General features: G+C 41.7%; 1 protein-coding gene across 4 annotated transcripts; it reads left to right on the forward strand.

Annotated features, from left to right (window-relative positions):
- Nucleotides 1-224: 224 nt before the first annotated feature.
- SFXN1 (sideroflexin 1) lies at nucleotides 225-22394 on the forward strand. Of its 4 annotated transcripts, none has more exons than XR_005952147.1 (13): nucleotides 225-279; nucleotides 918-1018; nucleotides 8941-9115; nucleotides 9722-9892; nucleotides 10880-10978; nucleotides 12284-12359; nucleotides 12917-13002; nucleotides 14236-14363; nucleotides 14865-14914; nucleotides 16526-16615; nucleotides 19993-20042; nucleotides 20694-20741; nucleotides 22016-22033. XR_005952147.1 is itself a non-coding variant. In XM_041397950.1 (12 exons), exons 3-12 carry the CDS (start codon nucleotides 8952-8954, stop codon nucleotides 22110-22112), a joined length of 969 nt encoding a protein of 322 aa, XP_041253884.1. In that variant the 5' UTR covers nucleotides 225-279; nucleotides 918-1030; nucleotides 8941-8951; the 3' UTR covers nucleotides 22113-22394. The 4 variants fall into 4 exon arrangements, 2 of the variants coding, with proteins under 2 accessions (XP_041253884.1, XP_041253883.1); XR_005952146.1 differs by having other exon boundaries at nucleotides 16526-16634; nucleotides 22016-22026; XM_041397950.1 differs by lacking the exon at nucleotides 16526-16615 and having other exon boundaries at nucleotides 918-1030; nucleotides 22016-22394.
- Nucleotides 22395-22396: the final 2 nt, after the last annotated feature.

Genomic DNA, 22396 nt, shown 5'->3' on the forward strand with positions numbered 1-22396 from the left:
TGAGGGGCCAGCAGTGGGACCCCGACGATCCCAGCAGGTCCCCGCCAGCACGGGATATTCCATTAAATAATTAACGGCAGTAACTCTGCGAGCAACGCGATCCACCCCGAGCCGAGCCAGGCCTCCAGACCAGCGGGCTGAGGGAGGCGCGGGCGGCCCCGGGCGCGGCCCGCACGGCCCTGCCCGGCCCGGCCCCGCCGGGGCGGAGCGAGGCGGAGCGGGCGCCGAGCCAGGCTCTTCCGGGCAGCGGGGCCAGCGCGGTGCGAGGCCGGCGGCCGGGTGAGTAGCGGGGCCGGGGAGTGCCGCGGGGATGGGCTGCGGCCGGGGACGGGCGGAGGAGCCGGTGGCGCTCCCAAGTGCTGTACTGTGCTGACCAGGCAGGGACCCAGCTCCATCTGCCACCTCGGTCCCCTCCACAGGAACCCAGCCGCCCGTGTTGCTCTGTCCCCTTCGCAGGGGAGAAGCCCCTCCGTGTCGCCTCGGCCCCTCCGCAGAAGCTCAGCCCCATTTGTCACCTCTGTTACCCCTGATCTGTTTGTGAGCTCTCCTCCCTCCTCAGGGGTCTGCCTTCTCCAGCCCCTCCACAGGGGACCAGCCCCATCTGTCACCCCAGGCTCCTCCACAGGGACCCAGCTCTCTCCATTACCCTGCAGAGCCCCTGATCTGTTTTGTCGCCCTGTCCCCTCCACAGAGGTCCAGCCCCATGTGTCAACCCATCCCCTCCATCGGGGCCTAGCTCTGTGTGCCCCCCCATCACCTCCCCAGGGTCCCAGCCCCTTGTGCCGCCCTGTCCCTGTGGAAGCTGGACGCTGGCAGTGTGGGACTGTCACAGCCCTCTCCTCCCTGCACATGTAACAGCTCCCAAAACCTGCCCTTGGCCACTCGCTGTCCCCTGAGCAGCGCTGTCTGTGTCACAGGGATTGCGTGACAGCAGCACAGATTCCAGGCCTGCAAGAGACAAGCCTCCCTGCTGCAGGATCATCATTTCCAGGGGAGGAACACGCCAAATAACTCCGAGGTCAGACACCTGGTAGGCAGAGACAGAATTTTAAACATGAGTATTAAATTTTTTTAATGTATTGAATTATAAATAATCTATTGTTGTTATACTGGTGGATGGGGTGAAGATTGGCTTTGTACCAATGTGTAGTTAAAATATCACCTGGATAAAAAAATACATGAAACAGTGAAAAAGTACAGAAGAGGGCCGTGAACACACCTGGAGTTACTGCAGTTTATTGGTGGGGGTTCAAACACAAGGAGCAGAAACAAGCTTGCAGCAGTCAGGACTGAAATTAGAGGTTGCACTAACCTTGGTTAGCAAAGGAGGTTTATTTTCCTGAGTGTGGAGATGAGGTGAACACGTGCGGCGTCTCTGGACCTGCCTCGTGCAGTGGGAGAGGAGGTGGCAAAGCAAAGCTGGCAGAGCTGAGCTGGCTGCAGGGACCTCAAACATCTGGAGCTGGTTTTAATGCAGAATGATGAAATCTCTAAATCTCTGGTCAAGTTACACACCAAAGATGGCTCCTGTTTTGAGGAGAGAGCCCCAGCAGCAGGCTCATCTCGCCCAGGCTGCTGCTTTTGTTGCTAGGCTACAAGTGGGATGTACATTTATAAGCAAAAAAAAAGAAAAACCAAGCATCTTGTAGTGTTGCCATGCTTTGCCTTCTCCAGCTTTCCATTTAGGATTGCAGTAGGAAAAATCATAGTGCAGACAATTTTTTTTTCCCTCCCTGGTGATTTAAATAGGCATTTTACTGGTGGAAGGTGCTTTGAGAAAGAAAAACTTGGCAAGTGGCTTTAACATTTGGTGTAAGTACATTGCATCAGACTCCCAGTCATCAGCTGTGCTGCTTATTTAAAACTGTAGCAGCAAATGTACTGCAAATGGAGGAATACCACTGCTTACAGACCCTGATAAGTCTCACATGGGCTCTTCTGCCACCACACAAAAGTGCTTTTTCCCCCAGAAAGTCTATTAGTTCATCCTATTTGAACTAATTAACTGCCATGCCTGACATCCCTGGAGAAGGCCTTGTGTTCCTTTCTTTGCCAGAGCAATTAAAACATGGATTTGCCTTTCTGCTGTTGCTTTGCCAATGTTTTGTAGTTTTAAAGTAGAACAAGTCACTTTTTCCTAATCAGAGGGAGGTTTATTTCCTGTTTTTTTCTACTAAGCCAACATAGCAGCCCTTTGGGTGGGCATTGTGGAAAATTAGGCATTGGAAAAGAAAAATCTTGAGTTTGTTCAGACAAATGAGCCCCAAAAAAGGAACAATGTGTTACTTGAGGAATAAAGAGGCCTAGCAGGACTCTGGAGTATTTCTCTATCAAAGTGGCATGGGAAATATTTCAGAAGAACTCAGCTCTGCAAAAACAAGTAGCTGTGGGCACTTTGATTTACAAAGAGAAGGAAGAAGAGAAGCTGTTCTCCCCATTTTCTAGCAGCAGGTAATTTTCTCACCCTCAGGATTTTCCAGGCTGCATCTCATTTCCCAGAACAAGGCACTGACAGCTGGACATCAGGTTGTTAAGGGACTGCTTTAAAGTATGGAGATATAGGGGCCTAAGTGTCTCAAATCTTATTTTTGTCTCTCCCAGTGCACATGAAATACCAGCAGCACCTGGCTCTAACTTTTGAACTATTCTTATTCTAAAGAATCCTAAAGGATTCTGTGAAGACATAGGTTCTGCTTTTATCTTCTATTTTTATTGGGTTTTCAGGGAAAAGCCTCACTCTTGTTCTTTAAAAAAAGAATTTTTAGTTGACTGTAGAAGATTTTGTGGATCATTATCTGACCTGAGCACTGTTACCTCCCCAGAACTTACGGGTCTAAGTCCTGGTAAAGGACACCACAAAAGTTACACCTTTCTTTCAGCATTTGTGCAGGCTGGTTGGAATTCTGTTTTAAGCCGGATTACTCAGCTCATCCCGTGCTTTGTAGCAGGTTGCAGGTTGGGAGCTGGGCACCAAGAAGTCAAATGTCACAGAGAGCATTATCACAATTATATCTGCCCTGCTTTTGGATGTGAAATTCTCTTTAGACTTCTCCCTGGGTTCACACTTACATCATCATGTAAGATGACAGAAAATTTCCTTTTCTGTCTCTCTAGTCCCAGTTTTAGCTGAAACTGTAAAGAAACTGACGAAAATTGTTAATTTTGGAGTTTTTCAAGGCTTGGGTTAAAATACAAGGTGTCAATAACATAAGAAAATATAAATGGTTCCAAGGAAGGTGGTAAAGCTGCATTTCATCATTTGTGCACTGCTGCTTGAGTTTAAGTTACCCAGAATTTCCCAGATCTTTTGCCCATCTGGATTATTCAGTCATGCAACACAGTTTAAAATAAGTTATCAAGTATCCGGGTTGTTCAAAATTGTGTGAAATAAATAGTCATTGCTACTCTTCTCACTGTTTCTTTGGTTTGAAAAGGGTTGTGTGACCTTCAAATGTGATGTTTAAAAGATGAACTTTGTAAAGGAACAGCAGAGAGTTGAACTCCTGATAACTCCTGAATCTGCATTTTGTATAATTGTTGCAACTGCTGCTGTTAACCTTTAAACAAGGTTTAAAGTCTTCTGCTGGTTCTGTGGAAAATCTAAATGTAGCCTTTGTACCAAAATTGTTGATCAGACTTTGTGCAAGTTTTGTATGTAATTATTATGTTAAGGCAGGCCACTCTCACTTATTCTGAAGCCCTTTATTAACTTTATTAAACTTTAAAGCATGAACTGGCAGATGGTTCCATTTGATCAGAGATGGCAAGAAATTTGCCATGGGCAGGGACATCTTCCACTAAACCAGGGTACCTCAGGCCCTGTCCAACCTGGCCTTGGACACTTCCAGGGATCCAGGGGCTGCCACAGCTTCTCTGGGCAGCATGGGTGCATCACCACCCTTAGAGGGAAGGATTTTTTCCTGATATCCAATCTAAGCCTACCCTATTTCAGTTTGAAGTCATTCCCCCTTGTCCTGTCACTCCCTTGTCAAAAGTCTCTCTTCATCTTTCCTGTGAGCTGCCTTCAGTCACTGGAAGTCCACAGTGAGGCTGAGCATTCCCAATTCTCTCAGCTTTTCCTCACTGGAGGAAAACACAGCCATGTGTTGAGGAAAACCTTTATGAACTCACCATCACTTATGACTCTGAAAACGTGGTACACAGGAGGAGCTACACGTGGATAATCAAACCTCTTTGTGAGTGCTGGGGAGACAAACAGTGCCAAAAAAATGTCCCTGGTCACGAGAATGCCCCCCTGGTATTGTTCAGGGGCCTGGGGTTTGTCCAGCACAGCTGATGCTCAGCCAGACAATCCCACACACGAGGCAGGATTTAGCTGCTCTGCTCCACAGGCACTTTGGATACGCTGCTCTGGTTTGGAAACTGAGAGGGTTTAGTGATAGGAATGTGCCAGAGAGCATAGTCCGGCCTTCAGTGCTGATCTGATTTGCTGGGGAAAACAGCTGCAGAGTTTCCAGGTACAAGTGGTTCTATCAAATACCTTCCTAATGGTTCTGTTATGTGAAATAGTGAAAATGTGGATCATTTTCACCCTTACTGCGTGTTTTCCATGAGAGTTGTTAATTGTTTGACTGTGTTACAATGTCATTCTTTATCCTCTCCAGTACTGCTGATCCTCCTGTGTGAACATTACCTCAAAGTGACATTTCAGTATGGATTACTACAACAACTGATGTGTTTGTAAAATTCATTTTGTTTCCCACATCCTCTGTTTATGGCTTTGTGTGTGGAGAAGAGCAACTCCCTGGGAAATTTTGCTGCTTCCACATTAAAAGTAAAGGTGCTGTTGCTTGAAATTTTATCCTATTTCAGGATTAGTTGGTATTTGCTGCGTAGCAGCAGGTGGGAGCAATAAATTTAGGTATTTACATATATGGCCACCTTAATTAATTAATTAATGGTTAGGTAATTTGCCTTCATTTGTTGACTAACAAAGCAAACAGTTTTATCTTTGTCTTTATTGTGCTTTTGCTTTCCAGTTCCCTTGCAAGCTTTCAGCTTATCTCAAGGTTCATATGGGTTTATTTAAATTTTATTTAATCCTAATGTCCTTTATTTTTTCTGTACCAAATTTCATTATGGATAATGAGAACTTAAATCTTGGGCACACTTAGTACAGAGGGAAAATTAGATCACTGAAAGTAGTGGAGTTCCACCCTTGACAAAGCATTGCAGTTAAAATAATAATTAAATCTTAAGTAGTTTTATTACAGTGCTTTTATTATTAAGTATTTGAATGGATTATGCAAACAGCAGCTCCCCTCTGAAATTGTATCTGAAAATTAAGGTGGCAGATAGGTAAAAATAGTGTTGCAGCAACTTAAATTGAGGGTGTTGCCCCTCTTTCTTACAGTTTTACAGTTTAAATTAAAAAAATGAAACTTAAAACCATCTAATTTATGATGATGACTATGGCTGTTAGACAATGTATTGATTAAACCTTTTTTGTGCAGTCACCACTCTTTATAGTTGGACGTTTTGTTTTATAAGGAGATCACTTTGAAGTATATCAGCACTTTATTAGCTTATGTTTTTGCTTTATGGGATTTATTTCCATTTTCAGCTTTTACTAATGGGGTCTGATGAGTCATGAGTAGCAGTCTCTTTAAAACAAGAAGCAGGGCTTTTGTTGTAAAAATATTTTGCTGGAAAACTTCAGAGATTTCAAGACAGAAATTCCCTGGTTCTCTTAGGCACTGTTGTAACAGGTCTGTGATTCAGAGTCCCGTGACTGGCAAACTCAGCCACCTTTTTTACTTCACTGTAAGTTTTACCTGTCTCCAAATCACATTATTCTCAACTTTTTTTTTTTTTTACACTCCCTTTTGTGTGTGACATCTCCTCTTTCTCTGTGGGCATGTCTGGTTTAAGTTCTTTAGACCAGCATTGTTCCTACCTGCTAAAAGGACAAGTCAGCCACATCATTAAGAGAAGAAAATTAAATTAAATAGCTGTCACCTAAAATTTAAACCCCTTTTTACAGGAGATTTAACCCTTTTGCAGAGTGGGCAGCTGTCCCACCCCCCCATCCTATGCAAGATTGAATGTCCTTTATTAAGATTATTAGTGGTGAAATCCATGTTCTCTGTTCCCAGCTTTCTAAACAGACCCAGACATTTCAAGCATGATTTTTTTGTTGTAGCACATGAATTAATGGATGTTTTCCATTTCCCTGCTAGGTTGCTTTTTGCTTCTGCAGCAGCACTAACCCTGTTTTGTAGACTTACAAGAGAGACCAAACCTGTGCTGACCTGTCTCTGGTAGCTGAGTCTGGCTAGGATGGGTAACAGCAGGAGGAAAGGCATGGAAACATCTGGGAGATCTGTTCCAGGGCTCAGGCACTGCCCAGGGCACAGTTGTGCCTCCTGTGCAGGGACAATTCCTGGCTCAGTCCCTGCCCCTTCCTGTGGTGCCACTGCTGGGCCCTGGGGCAGAGCCTGGCCCTGCTCTGGGACACCCAGGGACACCCAGGGCTGAGGGTTCCTCTCCAGGCTGAGCACCCCAGCTCCCTCAGCCTTTCCTGGGCATGGAGATGCTCCAGGCCCTTCCTCAGCTCTGCAGCCTCTGCTGGCCCCAGGAGCTCCAAGTCTCCATGTCCTGAGGATCCAGAGCTGGACACAGCACCCCAGAGGTGCCTCAAAGGGTTGAGCAGAGAGGCAGGATCACTCCCTGACCTGCTGAAAACGCTCTTCCCAATGCACCCCAGGATCCTGTTGGCATTCTTGGTCACCAGGACGCTCTGCTGGTCATGGAGAGCTCCCTGTCCAGCAGGACTCTAGAGCTGCTCTCCAGCAGGTCACCCCAGCTGTGCAGCTGCAGGGGTTTATTTCTCTCCAGTACAATCTTTCTGCTGTGTTAGTTTCCTGCCAAGGTAGTAAATTCCATCAGCTCACCTGGGTTAAGGAACATCAGAGCAGACACAGAGTAGATAAAGTGGGGAGGGAATAAAGGCAGCATGTGAACATGTTTAATCTCCTGTGTTCTGTACATTCACCTTTTCTGATTGTTTCAGACTGAGACAATCCTGAATTGAACATCTGCAGTGAAGGCAGATCCTTAATGCTTAGATTTCTTATTACTGAGGGACTTGGGTTTGTGGGCAGAGGTATCAGAAGTAAATAAAGGCAATTCCCAGAGAACCCAGTAGTGTACATTCTAATCAGAATGAAAAGAAAGAATTATCCAGAATGAAAAGAAAGAAACAAGCTTCTGTGCTTTATTCACTGCTTTGTTCAGCATTCATTAGACACCTTTAACCAGATTATCATAAGCTGTCCTAAAGCAGCTTTAATGTTTCTTAATGAAACGATAATTTAATTAGAAAAACATTTACACTTGAACTTTTCCTGCAAATAAGAGAAGCAGTCACAGAACAAGTTACCAGCCCTAATGTCCTGATATTTATCCTTATTTTGGTGTAAGAGAGGGTTGGAATAAATGAGTGCACTTGCTTTCATAGGGCTTTGCAAAACCAGCAGTTCCCATTTTAGACCAGAAGATGGACTATTAATTCACAACACAGCACTGCTCACAGGAGGCTGTTTTTAATGGCAAAGTACTAAGAAAAGGAAAAGAAACCTAAGGAGCATCTCCTGTTGTGATGCTGTGCAAATCTGACCTGAGTCTTTTTTCATTTCTGTGATCTGTGTTCATCCTGCAAAAGGAAAAGAGACCTAAGGAGCATCTCCTGTTGAGATGCTGTGCATGAGAAATCTGTTCTCCAAGTCTGCCCTGAGTCTTTTTTCATTTCTGTGATCTGTGTTCATCCTGCAGCATGCCTGGTTGAGAGATGTACACATGAAAATAATCCTGCTAATAAACAGTGCTGTACAATAATGAACTTAACAGAGAGGGAAATGTGAGTGGCAAAAGGGGAAAAGATTGGTTTCCCCTACTGTGCCAGATCCTTTAGTGTTCTGGTGTCATAGAATCACAGAATGGTTTGGGTTGGGAGGGACCTTAAAGATCATGCTGTGCCAGATCCTTTAGTGTTCTGTGTCATAGAAATGGTTTGGGTTGGGAGGGACCTTAAAGATCATCTAAAATTTTATCTTTAGTTATAAATATATAAAAATGGATTGATATAGATCCAATTTGTTTATGCCACTTGAAACAAGCATTATTTGGAGGAGGATTTTTTTCGCACTGATTCTTGAATATGTGGCAGAAATTTCTTTTAAGAAAGTTAAACTCCATATACTTGTGCTATGGAGGGACTGCCCTTTTTTCATTAGATGTTGAAGTAAACTTAGTCATCCTGAAGTAATTTTTACTTTTCTGGACTTCTTGCCCCATAAATGCACAACTCTTCAGTGTCCTTCACTGTAGTTCTTTAACCATCTTTGAGGTATCATTAGGAGCTCTGGTCATGTGTTCATAATGTAGCAATTGTTGCATTATATAATCTCTGTTTTCTTAAAACATGGATTTAGAGAAACAACATTTATTAAAATAAATTGGTGGGGTTGTGTTCCTAATTTTTCTTTTGTTTTACTATGCCAGAGAGGTTAACTGGATTTTATTAAATATTTCATCTGTCACTGCACTTTACAGGACTTAAGGCATCTTTTGAAATAGTTGATTTCTCATTCCTTTCAATACATTCTTTTCAACAAACAATAATTCATCACTGAAGTAAAGCACTTTCTGATTAATATATTGTTCTTTGGTGTGACTGTTTATTAATAAATTTCTGTGCTTCCTTTGCATCTGCCTCATCCTCAGGTATTGGTACAAATGTAATAAATAATGTATAAACATTTTGGGGCTTACCTCTTTAAACCCCTGTTCTGCAAATTCTTTGGTGTTTGTTCTCTGGGTTTTTTACTCTAAATGTGGCCACTTTTCATCTTGCAGGTTCTAGATACATTAGGAAATGAGTGGTATTTTGAATTGCAAATGTTGATGTTTTCTTGGCAGAGCTTTTGAAGATGGCACCAGATATCCCATTAAATATTAATATCAAGGAGCCTCGATGGGATCAAAGCACTTTCATTGGACGAGCCAATCACTTCTTCACTGTAACAGACCCCAGGAATATTTTGTTATCTAATGCCAAACTGGAAAATGCAAGAAAAATTGTGCATGATTACAGGTATGACATTGACTGCTTCTACCACTGGCCCCAAAAGGTCCAAGTCCATGATAAGTACGTGGTGATATATTTAAAAGGAAATACTTAAAACATTGTATTCATTGCAACTTCTTATTCCCACTTCAGAGTTTGAAACCCTTTTATTTTTAATCAAATTTACTAGTGGATGGGGAAGTTATGCCCCTCTTAAAGACTCTGAGATACAGAAGAGTTATATTCTGAAAATAATTAATATGACAACAAAGCTTAAAACTTCCTCTTATGTGTAACATTTGGAGCAGTTGGTTTCTTAAATACTCTCAAGGTGAATTTTCATCGTTTCACACTAATGACCTCAGAGATTTTGGCTCTGCATTTAGCTCTAAAACCTAGTGCAGCTTTGAGTAAATAAACTCAGCCAACATAAACCACTGCTGGGAGTTTTAATTCTTTTTATTTCACCAATGCATTTAAAAGCTGAAGAATCTCTACAAGCTGTCTGAGAGTCTCCATTCACTTAGGCTGAACATCCCCAAATCCTCTGACGCCACATTTCTCACGGGCATTTGCAGCATTTTATAACACTTGTGCTTTTTGCTGTTGTCTTGTCTCTTAACCTGTCCCAAGACAAGGTATTGTGGCACCTGGCTTGACAGAAGATGAGCTGTGGAGAGCAAAATACATTTATGATTCAGCCTTTCACCCTGACACTGGGGAGAAGATGTTCGTGATCGGCCGAATGTCTGCCCAGGTGCCCATGAACATGACTATCACAGGCTGCATGATGACCTTTTACAGGTGAGAGGTGGCAGTAAAACACATCAAACATTTTGCCTGCAAGTTAGAAGAGTGAAAATCAATGTTGTTGTCAAAAGATTTATTGTAAATATTTTTAAATGTGAAATTTTGCTTCCTTTTCCTCTTCTCTCTCCTCATTCCCTCACGTTGATTAACGGTTCTTTCTAGAATTAGTTTTGAGATAAGCCCTTAGCCCTTCTCCTTCACCATCCCACTTTCCCTCAAACTGGGAAATGTTCCAAAATCCCATCTGTGTGGAGGACAAAGAGAAGGAGATCCCTGGGAATTTCCAGCCTTACTGGCATGCAGGATGTTCTGTCTGCCCCGTGAGTACTTGGAATGCTTCAATCCATTTGGTATGGTTGATTTTAATTACTGTTGTAGACATGGCCATTGGTTGTGGAGTTTCTGCAGCTCCCCTGCATTTCCTCAGTGGTTCTGGAATCTCCAGGACAGTGAAGCCCACTGAAGCAGAGCCAGTGCTCTCTTAGCAGCCTCCATGTCAGAAACAATTTTTGACACAGGATGCAGGAACTGGTGGGAGCTCAGAGGAAACAGCAGCAGCCTTTTGGATGCTGAGATTGTACAAACTCCTGACACACACCCCAGTTCTGGATGGTGTTTATAAAACATGTGTGTGCTTTGAATTGCAGTCAAGAATATGAATCAAGCCCCCAGGGCAGGTGCCCATTCCCAAGCACTGCCTCCTGTTAACTGCTTGTTCTGTTATTATCTATAACACTTAGAGAAGCTCTCTGCCTTTTCTTTGCATTATTATTCATGTTCAAAACTAGGTGATTTTTAAATTCTTCTTCTAAAATAATTCTAGCTATCAAGTATCAGTATCTCACTGAATGTATTGTTTCATTCAAATAAGCAAGAACTTCTGCATGGTTACAGTTTGCAGTGGCTTTTCTTGATTTGTCATTTTCTTGTGCTGTTAATTCAACTGTGAGTTTAATAATTACAATTGTTTCTCTTTTCAAGAACAACACCAGCAGTGTTATTCTGGCAGTGGGTCAACCAGTCCTTCAATGCTATAGTAAACTACACCAACAGGAGCGGGGATGCCCCAATCACTGTCAGGTCAGGCACTGAACCTCATCATTCTGATCAATAGAAATTGCTCCCTGGTATGCATGAACATGGTTGGGCATTGAAGTTTGAGGTGAGACAGGGATAAGTTTTTCCATCTGTACTAATTATTAGTTTGATATGCACAGATGAGAAGTCTGACAAGGGCAGAGCTGAGAACTCCATTTCTGCCATTAAAGACAAGCCTGAGCACCTTGATCAAGAGCATTTAGCAGGATTTAACAGGAGTCTGTGTTTCAGGGCTCAGTCAACCATTTGCAAGGTTCCTCATCAGTTTGGTGTCCTACCAGGATATTTCTAAGCTGATATTTTGTGGGGGCCTTTAGTTGTGTCACTGTGCCACCTTCTCAGTGCCAGCACACACCACACTGAGGGTGCTTTTACAAAAAGAGATTCCTTCAATTGGTCTGTGCTTGTTTCTACTTGATGTCTGAATAAGAGACTAAATAGATGCAGAAAGCAAGAAATCTCAAACTGAAAGAGGGGAAATTTAGGTTAAATAAACAGAAAAAATCTTCCCTGTGAGAGTGGCAAGGCCCTGCAGGGCACAGTTACCCAGGGAAGCTGTGGCTGCCCCATCCCTGGAAGTGTCCAAGGCCAGGCTGGACGGGGCTTAAAGCAATCTGGGATAATAGTGGAAGGTGTCCCTACCCATGGCAGGAGTGGAATGGAATGAACTTCATGGATCCTCCCAAACCATTCTATGATTCTATGAATAGAAAACTGGAATTACAGTACTTGACTTTCTGGTTTTGGGGCTGACTTGCTTAAAGATGTCTGGGAGCAAACTGTGGATTCCAGCATATAGAGACACCTCCTAGCTGGGAAGTATGTAAAGTGTGGTTTGGGGCAGGTTGGGTTGGGTTTGAGTTTTTACAGCACAGCTGGTCTGTGTGTGTGGGGTTTGGTATGGTTGATTTTAATTGCTGTTATAGACATGGCCTTGGAAATCCAAACTGATTTTACTAGGTTAAGCAATTAGGAAATTAAATAAAGAACTAACCCTTCAAGGTGTTCATTCAAGTACATGAGAAAATGCTGAACAGGCAGCCATGCACAACCAGCAGAACCTGATTCAGTATTACAGTGTGGCTTGAGTATGATTTTTACTGCTAGTGAAATCAAAGTGTTTAATTCAGTGTCCCATTTAGATCTTCCATCCCCACCTTGTTGCAGTAGCACAAGAAAGTCTATTTAACATCTGGGGGGGCATAACTATGTGTGTGAAATGTAATTGTTTTTCAAAGTGACACCAGTGTAGCTGTGCATGTGCAGACATTTTCATTTCTGTTTTAGGCAGCTGGGAACAGCCTATGTTTCTGCCACCACAGGTGCTGTGGCTACAGCCTTAGGACTTAATTTACTAGCAAAGGTATTGCTGGTGTTCTTTTTCTATTCTTGCTAAACTGTCATGTCCTGTGAGAAGCTCACAGCTCATTTCTCCTCTGGAGTATCTGTGTCATGCACAGCTCCCACTGTGGAGTTGTTATGGCTGCTCCTTTCTTTAGATCCCAACTTTATTTTTTCCCTGTGGAGATGGGTTTATGCATATCTGTCAAACAGCCCATGTTTGGTTCATGGAGACTCTATCTAATAAGGTGCCTTTTTTCCAGTTTCTTTTTCACCTTACAAGTTATCTAATAGCACTTGGAAAATTAATTGGAGTTGTAATTACACTTCCCTGTGATGCTACAAAGTTCAGAATGGTTTTGCCACTCTCCTGCCACTGCTCACTCCTGAGAGAGGCATTTATGACTTATTTCTTGTTTGAAGCTTGTTCTACCTCTGCCCCACCAGTGAGTTTTCACTGAATTTTAATGTAAAGGAAATAAGTCTGGTCTGTCATTAGGAGCTGAAGCATTTCAATGAAGACAATGATGATGTACATTTTTATTTTCCTTTTTTCTCCCCTCTCCGTGTGTTTTCCAGCGCGTCTCGCCTCTTGTCGGGAGGTTTGTTCCTTTTGCTGCTGTTGCTTCTGCCAACTGCATCAATATTCCACTAATGAGACAAAGGTAGGAAAAAGAACAAAGATCACTCATGCTGGAAGAAAATATGTTGTTCACTTGGTAGATCAGCAGGTTACTAAATAAAGCACATTTTGTATCTTTAGCTTGTTTCAGTACCTTGCAGGAACCTCATGCGTGAGGTTTTGACTGGTTGTTTTTAACAGCTATAAAACAGAACATAATAATTCTCTTCAGATAAATACCCAAAGAGTTCTTCAGTCTTGGATCTCAGAAACCAATTACTGGTTCCTTCAAAACTTTGATCACATGGACCTTTGAATAGCAGCTACACTTGGGAAAAACAGTAATTTCAAAAATGATGCTTGAAATCCCACCTGCAGAACTTAGTCATAGAAGTCAGGCTCTGCAGTTCTGTTTAATCATCGAGGTGACAAAAATATGCAGTTTGTCAGAAACAAACTTTTTTTCTGTGTTGTGATTTGACTAGGAATAAGAATAGTAGTAGGGAAAAGCAAATTTAAAGCATCCTATTATAAACACAAGGTTATGGGCAGAAAAGGGAATATTTAGACTTTGTATTTACAATGGAAGTTGATCTGTGGTAGTGTTCATCTTTTGTAAAATCTGAAGAGAATAAAGGCAGTCCTGAGGATAGTTGCTGTTGTCTGTGCTTCTCCCAGTGTGAGTTTACCACCTGACCCTGCACTTGAGCAAAAGATCTAATAGAGAATAATGCAGTTACAGAAACATAGGTTGGTTTGTGCCTCCTTTTACACTTTCAAGTATATTCTTCATGGTTGAAATGACAGCTCAGACTAGAATGCCAGGCTGGGGAATTTTCAAAGAGCCTTCTGTTTCAACTCAGTGAAAATAATCTTCCTGTGTTCCATGAGCTGTCAGATAGGACAGGCTTCACTTCCAGAGCAGTCCAGAAAATTCCACATTTCTGAATTAATGTGTAAATGGACCTCTCCCTTCTGTGAAGCATAGAAAAATCATATCTCTTTTTTTCCACTTTGGAATGCTGTGATCAGACTCAAGCAGCAGATTGCTGTTACAAATATTGAGTTGGTAACTCCTCAAAATATCTTTCTCTGCCTTTTGAATTTTTTTTTTTTTTGTGCCAAGGAGTGTTACAAAGAGACTCACTTAGAAAATAAAATAAAACACATACTTCTTACAGTTGACAATTTGAAGGGACAAAGATAGGTGACAAAAATGGCAAAAAAATAAGTTCATATCCATCACTGCTTTATTTTTTTACCCCTTATTCAACAGGGAGCTCCAGTTTGGAATTCCAGTCACGGATGAGGATGGAAAAAGGCTGGGTGATTCATCCAAAGCAGCTCAGCAGGCAATTGCCCAGGTGGTGGTATCCAGGATTCTGATGGCTTCCCCTGGCATGGGTAAGGATAAGTCCTTGCAGTCCTGATTATCAGTTCCTGCTGTGAGAAGGAGATTCTGTTCTATCCAAGTGATTTTCCTCAGGGTTCAAATTACCTTTCAGTTCCCTAGGCAGTATTTGTCTGTCTGTTAAGAACTTCCCCAGGGAAATGTGGAAACATTCTCAGTGTGAACTGCAGCAGGAAAGCTCCTGGGATGCTTCTGCAGAAAAGATGCTGATAGCAAAGGAATGGGAGCAAATTCCACTTGCTTGGAGTTGGTTTAGGTGCTCTGCCAGTGCCAAATGACTGAGCTCAGGTTTAGTTACTTGTGAAATTGCAGAGTTTGCTTATTGGGAGAATTCACCTTTGTAAATACCAATCCAACTAGTAATGTGAAATGAAAACTCAGTGAATGACAAAAGGCTGTGAAAATTGTATTATGGTATTAGTTCAGCTAAGCAGAAAATGAAAACAAAGTGCCATTCTCTCCAAGGTTAATGCCTTTTTTTATCTTATTTGCAGCAATTCCTCCATTCATAATGAACACCCTGGAAAAGAAAGCCTTTTTAAAGGTTAGTCTTAGATAATCTATCTCTATGTATTTCATATCCTAAGTTAATATTTTAATGAATTTTAAATACTTCCTGAATCTTCATATTTGCCTCCCAAACACTGTGGGAGGACATCCCTGCAGAACTTGCTTTACAGCTGTCTCTTTCCTTCTGCCTTTCTTAGAGATAACTTGGTTCTTTTGCCACATTGCAAGGTAACATTGAGAAAATAGGAATATCCTTGTTACTTTTATAATTGTTCTTGGAATGCACATTTCCTCCTGTGAAATAACCTTCTTTGTACTGAGACTTGGAATAAAATTTATTGGGAGAAAAAAATTAATGATGCTGGTTTTCTCAAGATAGGAATAAGGTGACTTTACTTACCTGCTGTAGTAGCAATGTGAGTTTGCAAACAAAAATGATGGTAAAAATCTCTCATGAAAATGATCCTTTAAAATTTACTGGGTGTAAAGTGCAGGGCAGGCATAGAATGGGCATTCTTTATCCAAGATTACTTATTTCCTTTATTCTTTTTGTGCTCATGTAGTGTGAAGTGAACCCCCTGGTGTTGGTAAATCCATTACCTGCATCAACATTCTGCACTGTGTGTGCATGAGAGGGAAAAGAACAATAATGGAATTAGTTATAGGGTTGTCTAACACAAGGGAAATAATATTCAGGTGAGGAACCCTTTAATTCTGTATCTGTAAAGGGAGTTTCATCCTCACTGCTGATATCACTTACTTAATTACTTGGTAGCTCCAGGCAAGGCCTCTGCTTGTGAGACCCACCCAATAAGGTTAAGCAAATCTGTCTCCTTCCTGTTAGAAAAAATTAGGAAAAAAACCAGACCCTGCCTTGGAAAAGTTTGTGTGGGGACAAAGAGGACAAGCAGGGGAAGATTCTGTTTGGAATGGTTTTGTTTGTCTAAGATAAAGTTTTCTAAAGTGTTTAAATTTTATCTCTGGCTGTTTCTCCCTTTATGTCTCTTGTGCAGAGTGAAATTACCCAGTTACACACCCCATGTGAAAGTGTTTCTGTATTAATAAGGCAGGAACAGATTGCCTAGGGTAGCTGGGGCTGCCCCATCCCTGGAAGTGTCCAAGGCCAGGTTGGAAAGGGTTTGGAACAACCTGGGATAGTGAAGGGAGTGGAACTGGATGATCTTAAAAGTCCCTTCCAACCCAAACCATTCTGTGATTGTCTTCCAATCTTAAAACTTCTTTTTCCCTAAAGTGCTTTGCTTCCCTCCCACTTGTTAACAGAAAACACTTTTGCTCACGGTGTAAAAACAGGAAATGTGGCATTTGAGTTTCAGGGTAAAAATCAGTGTGTGCTGCTTTTATCTCCTGGAAGAAGTGAGCCTGCAGGGTATCCAAACACACCACAACTTGTGATACTGTGATGTTCTTGAGAATGTATTGCCTGGAGAATTAACCCTTGTTAAAAAAAAAATAGGGAAAAAATTATTTTGTATGTGTTTGACATGTGAGATGTCACAAAGCCATTGCCTCAGCTGACAAATCCATGACATTTGTGAAGAAATTGCAGCAATCCTCAGGGTCTGGAGACAAATACCTGTTGTTTTTGTGTGGTGTAATCAACATAAGGGTGTTGTGAATTTTTCAGATCAGCCAAAATGAGTGATTTCTGCAGTGCCTACTCAGTGGTCTCTGGTACCATCCTGTCCTCTCCCTCAGCCTCAGAGACTGAAGCCAGGTGAAGCACTGCTCTGCAGGTAGCCAGTGGTAACACCTGGTAGAGATTAGTATTAAACCCATCAAGGAATGAGCTGCATTTTTAACAAGCAGCTTCTGCATGTCCTCATGAAGTTTGAGAAGCACCATCCCATGGCAGCACTCCACCACCATCCCCACACTGCTTTATTAACTCACTACCCTTGGCCTCTGCTTCTCCACCACTCTTGGAAATAATTCCTGACTGCTTGCCAAAGCCTCTTAAGCAACACACAAGGCCAAAAAATAGAAAAATGGTTGTGAAATGATAAAAGAAATTAGAAAGCTGGTCTGCAGTAAGACAGAGAGAAGGAAATGCTCCTGGGATGCTGGTCTCAGAGCAGCCTGTCATCCTCTGATATTTGGGATAAGATGTAGGTCATGTAGCCCAGCTCATCCCCCACGTTCCCACAGGGTTTTGCACCAAGACTGGTGTGAATTTACAACATTCCCAGAAGTTACTGCTAGAAGATGCCTCAAGAATGTTCTTGGAACACAAGCACGTATTTACTGCTTCAAAAAGAAGTTGCCTTGAAGTATTTTTATCTGTAGAAGTTTTTATTTTTGCCATTGGTTTCAGCAGCAGCTTTGGGGCCTGTTTGTGTAATTATGCAGCATAGCAGTAATTGATTAGGCTGCATAATGTCTATTTTCATTACCCCTATGGCCATACTCCTGACCAGCTCTGTGCAGAACCAGGTTATTTTACCTGCTGCAGCAGGAGAATCCATAAACAGCCTTGCCCTGAGGCACAGGGTTTATAGGTTTTACTTACAGGTAACTTTTCTCCTAAAGAAATAAATTGTTTTTTTCCATATAAACTTATGAAAATTCCAATCAACACTAAAGTTTTAGTTTCTATTACTATTCTTGCACAGCTTTAGCTACAGTTTCTCTTCTGTTCTGCAAATTGTATTAACATCCACGTTGATTCTAGAAGTTTCCTCATACATCCTTGAAACAAGCTCCTTGGGATCTTTTAATCTGCAGCTAAAATCTGTATTCAAAATGGTTACAAAACCAGAACAGAGAGCTTTTCCTTCAAGCATTGTTCTTGAATGTCTTATGCCCTAAAGTCCTCCACACATTCCTAATTTCACTGTCAATTCTTTTTTTTTTTTTTTGAAAACAGACATAGCTGGCCTGAGAAAGCTGACAGATTTTTGTATTCAACAAAGAAAGGAGGCAGTTAGAGAAAAGCTGATTCTCCTTATGGCTTTTGTTTGCTTAATTATCATTTCTCCATTTTCTCTGTTTGCACTAACCACTAAAATGTCATAAAGACATCTGGAAATTAAATCCTAATTCATTGGGAACTGCCTTCTTCCTGAGTTAAATGATAGTTCTCTAACACACTGAATTCTTCTGCTCTTTCTCTTGTAGTTTCTCCATTTTGTCTCTTTGTGGGGGTGTGCAGCCTGCATTTGAATTTTATTGTTTGACGTTGTTCCCTGGGCAACTCCAGTTCTTAATTCTGACCTCCCAGTGTTACTTTTTCCTCACCATCTTTCTGTATTAGTGCAGCCTGGTAACATTCTTGAAAAATAAAGGCTGGAATTCAGATCAAGTTGGCAAAAAATGTTCCAGCACATAAACTCCATGTTCTTTATGGAGTCTGTATTAGACACCTCTGTCAGATCAGTGACTAACTGTGACAAAGGCATAAACCATTTATTCCTCTCAGGGCACCTTCCAACAGCCTTTTCACTTCTAAAATTGTATTTGGAGCTTTTCTATTACATCCCTTGGGTGCCACACTCCCCTGCCATGCACAGCATCCCCCTCCCTCCCTTCTCAGAGACAGTGCAGGGTTTGGCTTGTGTTCACCACCTCTTGGCATGGCTCTCCCAGGGCATAAAATGAAAATTTGGGGTGAATTTATCTCAGCTGAGGGTCAGATGGAGGTGTTTAGGGAATGCTAGAACAGCAGAGCTCTGCTGCACTCTTCACTCTTGCTGTTGCTGTCTGCTCCCATTTGTTATCTCTTGTTGCAGGTTATTGCTGAATTGCCCAGTTCTTCCTGCACTCATTTCTGTGTTTCTTCGCTCTTCTTGCTGTTGCTGTCTGCTCCCATTTGTTATCTCTTGTTGCAGGTTATTGCTGAATTGCCCAGTTCTTCCTGCACTCATTTCTGCGTTACAGATTGACTCCAGGAAAAAAAAAAAAAAAAAAAAAAAAAACAAAGAAAAGAGAAGCAGTTTTCTACTTTGTTTCTTCTCCCTCAGGCTCTGGAGAAATTTTGCTCCACACAGACTCGTTTTCCCTGCCTCAGACACTGCTGTGACCTCCCTCAGCCCTGAGCTTTGTCCTCCTGACCTTTCTACGTTTCCTTTGTCCATTTCTACTCTCAAACAGTGCCCAGCTTTTGTTCACCATCTTCCCCTCCAACTTCTATATCTTGAGAAGTTCTCCTTGCAGAAACACCATCTTTACTGAAAACCTCCTCAACTGTATCAAGTGATTTTTACCTCATGAGCTATTTTGTTTTAAAATTTGCTTTGTGTCTTTATGGCAGCTGTGTTCTGCTCTTAGTGGAGCAAGAGGTAGCAGTGTCCACTGAACAGCTCTGGGTTTACTTCATTAGTAATGAATTTCCACTGAAATTCTACCAATGAAAGTGGATTCATAAATAATTTTGAAAGCCTGCAAAAAATAAAATTCTTGGCATATATTCAAGTTCTGCAAAAATTATAGAATTAATGAGGCATGTGGGTTATGTGTTGCTTTTTCAGCTTTGTTTTCCCAGTCCTTAAACCCTTCCTTCCTTCAATAAAAGGTGAACTCTGCAGAACTGAAGTGTTGCTACAGGGACAAATTCCTGCACATTAGGGGATGTCATATGACAGGAGAAAGGGCTAAGAGAGGCAGATTTACATCTCCTTTATTTATGGCTGGTGGCTCTAGTTGCAGGTTAAAACCATTTGATGCCACCAAAGGGAAGGAGCTGTAACCAGACTGAGCTCTTCCTTGGAATGCTTGGGCAAAATTCCTTGTGCCCTGCAGAGATGTGGCAGCACCACTTGGAAACTTCTAAATTTCATCTCTGTTGCTACTGTGGGCTTGTGAGAGTCAAAGCAAAGGCCCAGGAGCAGCTCCTGAGTCAAACAGCCACTCACCATTGGAGTTTCTGACACTTCCTCAGGATCACTGTGTACATTGATCCCCTGGGAATTTCCTTGCTGCTCTCCAAAGGGATTTGGCTCTCAGAGTGGAGCTCAGCATGAAGCCACGCTGGTCAGGGTTTTGCCTTCACATCTCAGAGTCTTTTAGGTGCAATCTGTCTCTTAAAAGATTTCCAGGAAGGTGGGAAGCAGGAAGAAAATGTTTCACACTCATCGTGTGTGGTTTTATTTTCAACAGAAATTTCCTTGGATGAGCGCTCCCATTCAGGTTGGATTAGTTGGAATCTGGTAAGTGGTTTCTTTGGGTTGGGTCTGCTATCTTAAGAGATAATTGTAGGGGTTTTGAGAATGCAGCAGTATTTGGTTTTTGTTTTTTTTTTTTAAGGAAAAAAGGTTGAGAGTTACTGAGGGCACAGCAGTTATTTCCATCTCTGTAACTGATAAAATATCATGTTAAAAACTAAAGAGCCGTTAGCAGGGAAGAAGCTGCCAAGAAAAGCAGAGGGAGGGAGAAAGGGAGTGGCAAAAAAAGGAATGTGGCAGCTTGATTAGAAAAGATGCTTTGGCTGCTACCTCTAAACAGTCAGTGGAATCTCATCCTGGAGGCTGATAATTCTGAAAATATTTGATTAATAGGGTTTAATTTGGTGTGTTCTGGCATTTTCTGTTGTCAGGCACACAAAGGTAAAACACTGTAGGGGCATCAACTGGTAAATTTAGACAAATTTGGCAATGTTGTATTGAAACATTTAGTGCTATTTGTAGGTGATGATTTCATAAGGTACAACACAGTGAGAAATAGAAGTTGCATAGCACTTTGTGGAACTTTACCTCTCTGTGTACAGAAAACAAGAAAGCTTTTTACTTAAATCATGCATAAGATTTTTGAGTTCTGTTTTAGCACCCTAAATATTGTAAACCTGGTTTTGTCTCCTCTAGTCTCGTGTTTGCAACTCCCCTGTGTTGTGCACTGTTTCCTCAGAAAAGGTGGGTACTGCTGTGAATTATTCTCACTTCAGTGTCATTCCAGATCCAGCCATGGTGCTGCACACAGACACAAACACAGGGTCACTGCCTGCTCAAGCACATTTTTAATTGCCATATAACAAAGGTGATAAACAAGAGAATATACAGAAAAGTAGTAACTATGTTATTCATCAGTAATATATAATAGCTGTTTACAAACCCCAGCAGCTCAAGATGAGTTCTGTACAATATATTCATATCCAGTAAGGTTATGGATGCACTAAATACAGCCAGAGCCCATTTTATTTTCAGCTGGAAACTCTTGTATTTATACAGAACAGCACTGGAATATCTGTGCTCATTTGTTATTTGATTAATATTTTTCCAGACATTTTCATCAATACAGAAGTAGCTCAGTACTGAAAGCAGTCTTAGAAACAATATTCATTATAGCTGAAATCCTTATGAAATCTGAATGAGTTATTTAAACTTCACTCAATTTGGTGTGTAGTATGGACAGAACCTTAAATTCAGCTGTCCATCTCATTTTAATAGTGGTTGTCTAAACTCAACAAGCTGCCAGCTGTACCCTAAACAACCCAAGCTTGAGCTGAGTCCATTAAAATGCTGAACAACTAAGGCAGCTTTTGACTTCCAGAAAACAATAGCCAATTCTCAGTGTTGTTTGAGTACAACAAAGCTGACACCATCTGTCTCCCTGCTTGGCCTAGGACAGAGAACTGTGGTAAACAAGTGTCACTAGGCTACCTGGAGATGACTTGACAAACCAAACCAGCACACATGCTGCAGTTCTTGATTTCAGCCAGGGCTCTCCACTTCAGAGGAAGATTAGACCTTGAACTGTGTTCAGGAAATTGCAGCTGTTCAAATGACCTGGCAGCTTAATTCACTTTACTGTGAACCAGCTCTCATAAAAACAAACCTTGTATTCAACTGAATAAAATCACATAGTAAGTTAAATAGGCAAATACTTTCTATTTAATAAAAACCCTTTTAGAAAGGTAAGTTTCTATTGCCAGCAACAACCTGAGCAACGAAGCGGATCCTTATCCTCATGGTAATAGCAACAGCCATTTCCTGACTCCAGAGATATCCCACTGCCCTTGGAGCGGGATTCAGGTGCCCTGGTCTTTGAGCCTGCTTCCTGGATAAGATATTTAAAAAGATCTGAAAACTCTTTTGACAATGTAGCAAGTTCAGCAGATGCATTGTCCATCTCATTTTCCCTTCTGGTGCTTGTTTGGTGTAACCCCTTCACTGTTTCTTTTGCTCAGTTCCATGTCGGTGTCACACTTGGAGGCAGATTTGCAAGCCAAGATCCGAGCAGACAGCCCTGGCCTAGAACGTGTATACTTCAATAAAGGATTATAATTCAAGGAAGGCAAAGTATCTTTCAAGGAGAAACTTATGAACTTATTTTTTGAATTGTGTGCCAAGATAGACAAGAACACACCTTTATCTTGTCCTTTTGTTAAACAGGTTTGATCATCTGCATTATTTTACAGTTAAAGACTTTCCTCAGTATAGTGTTTAAATTGCCTAAGGTCACTTTGTCCACTTTGGTATTGCTTGAAAGTTTAAACATACATATCCAGAGATGTTTACATAAGTCTCAAGCAGCTACAATAACAATAAAGAAGCGCACAATGAAAACC

The sequence above is a fragment of the Onychostruthus taczanowskii genome, unplaced genomic scaffold (assembly GCF_017590055.1).
Source record: "Onychostruthus taczanowskii isolate IOZ18803 unplaced genomic scaffold, ASM1759005v1 scaffold14, whole genome shotgun sequence".
Classification (NCBI taxonomy): Eukaryota; Metazoa; Chordata; class Aves; order Passeriformes; family Passeridae; genus Onychostruthus; species Onychostruthus taczanowskii.

Bases quoted from the DNA above. Each gene is read 5' to 3' on its own strand.
- SFXN1 (XM_041397950.1), top strand. From the start codon at position 8,952: ATGGCACCAGATATCCCATTAAATATTAATATCAAGGAGCCTCGATGG. The intron at 10,979-12,283 runs GTCAGGCACTGA...TTTCTGTTTTAG, and splicing joins GATGCCCCAATCACTGTCAG to GCAGCTGGGAACAGCCTATG. The intron at 20,043-20,693 runs GTAAGTGGTTTC...TGTCTCCTCTAG, and splicing joins GTTGGATTAGTTGGAATCTG to TCTCGTGTTTGCAACTCCCC.